The 1,374-nt window shown below is 51.5% G+C and overlaps 1 gene segment (V, D, J or C); it reads right to left on the reverse strand.

The window, feature by feature from the left end:
• Positions 1-978, reverse strand: LOC129696597 (immunoglobulin lambda variable 5-39-like). The segment is given in 2 exon segments: positions 1-698; positions 779-978. Coding segments are annotated over 2 exon segments (636 nt in total).
• Between the last annotated feature and the right edge of the window lie 396 nt (positions 979-1,374).

The raw sequence follows: 1,374 nt of genomic DNA on the forward strand, positions 1-1,374 counted from the left end.
ACGTCAAGATCGGTTGAGGGGTGAACCGGGAAGTTGCCTCCAGCGCCTAGAGAGTACAGATCGGCTGTAGTACCTCAGGGCACAAAGGTGGCTTGGCATGAAGAGGGACCCTCAGTTTATCCAGCGTGTTCTTGTGTTGTTAGGCCTCTGTCCAGTTTCTAGGGTTAATATGCGGCAGCGTCTCGGCGGCATGCGGTTCTCCCTCTCAAATATCTGGAACCTGAATTGGTAATTGGATTGAACAATTGAGACGGGAATAATGGACAGCCGGTTTAACCTGACTCGAGCGACTGTAACAACACAGCAACATAGTGTGGCAAGCTGCAGCCTCGGCTCGGCGCTGAGTATTTGATCTGGGCTCCCGCGGCGTTGTATCACTGTGCTCTTCCAATGAGCACAGTAGTAGTCCCCCGCGTCGCTCTCGTCTATGTCTCTGATGTCCAACAGGCTCGCTTTCTCCTTCGACAAATTCTCAGCGAAGAATTTGTCGCCGAAGCCCGGGTCCCTGACTGGCTCGGATTTCACGCTGATGTACAGGATGCGCTGCATGCCTCCGCTCACGGCGTTTCGGTACCAATGCACCTGCAGACCGTCGAAATCATCCTCGGTGTCAATGACGCAGCGAAAGCGTGCCGTCTTCCCTTTCGACCTGGTGTTGGATGCTTTTAGCTGGAGTAGAGACTGGGAAGGGCAGCAGCCTGTTGAAGGAATACCGCAGTTACTACCGACCTTTTGGGATAACATGAACCTTAAAATGAGCCAAACCTGAACTACCTACAGAAGGAGAAGGCCAGGAGCAGCAAGGGAGCTGCGATCTCCGCACGCATTACTTTGCTTTACCGCTCCAGCTGAGTGGATTCGCTGGTTCGTGGAAATGAAGCGGATAACGTCTCGGCACTCCTGCTGTCACCAGATGTGTCGGCTTTAAACCGACTGCGAGAGACGTTGAAATATTTCCTCCCTGACGTGGTTAGCACTGTTGGCTAACAACGAACAGCGGCCGCGGACTCCGTGTATGATCTCAATGTTGCTGAAATGCAGGTGAACCGTTTCCAATTGGAGCGCATGGTCCCGGAAGAAGAGGTACGTCAAATGCTTGGTTAGTGATTAATCTGTGCAAGAACTTCATTGGTTCTTCCAGGTAGGGACTCCTAATGCACCTTCTTGCGAATTACTCAACGCCAAAGATTCATGCAAACAATGACCATGGGCGATTGGAATAATTTCACAACAGAGATATTAGCTTGTGCAGCAACCCAAGGGTTTCGGCCCGAAACGTTGCCTAATCCTTCGCTCCATAGATGCTGCTGCACCCGCTGAGTTTCTCCAGCATTTTTGAGTACCTTCGATTTTCCAGCATCTGCAGTTCCTTCT

This window comes from Leucoraja erinacea, chromosome 4 (genome assembly GCF_028641065.1).
Source record: "Leucoraja erinacea ecotype New England chromosome 4, Leri_hhj_1, whole genome shotgun sequence".
In the NCBI taxonomy this organism is placed as follows: domain Eukaryota; kingdom Metazoa; phylum Chordata; class Chondrichthyes; order Rajiformes; family Rajidae; genus Leucoraja; species Leucoraja erinaceus.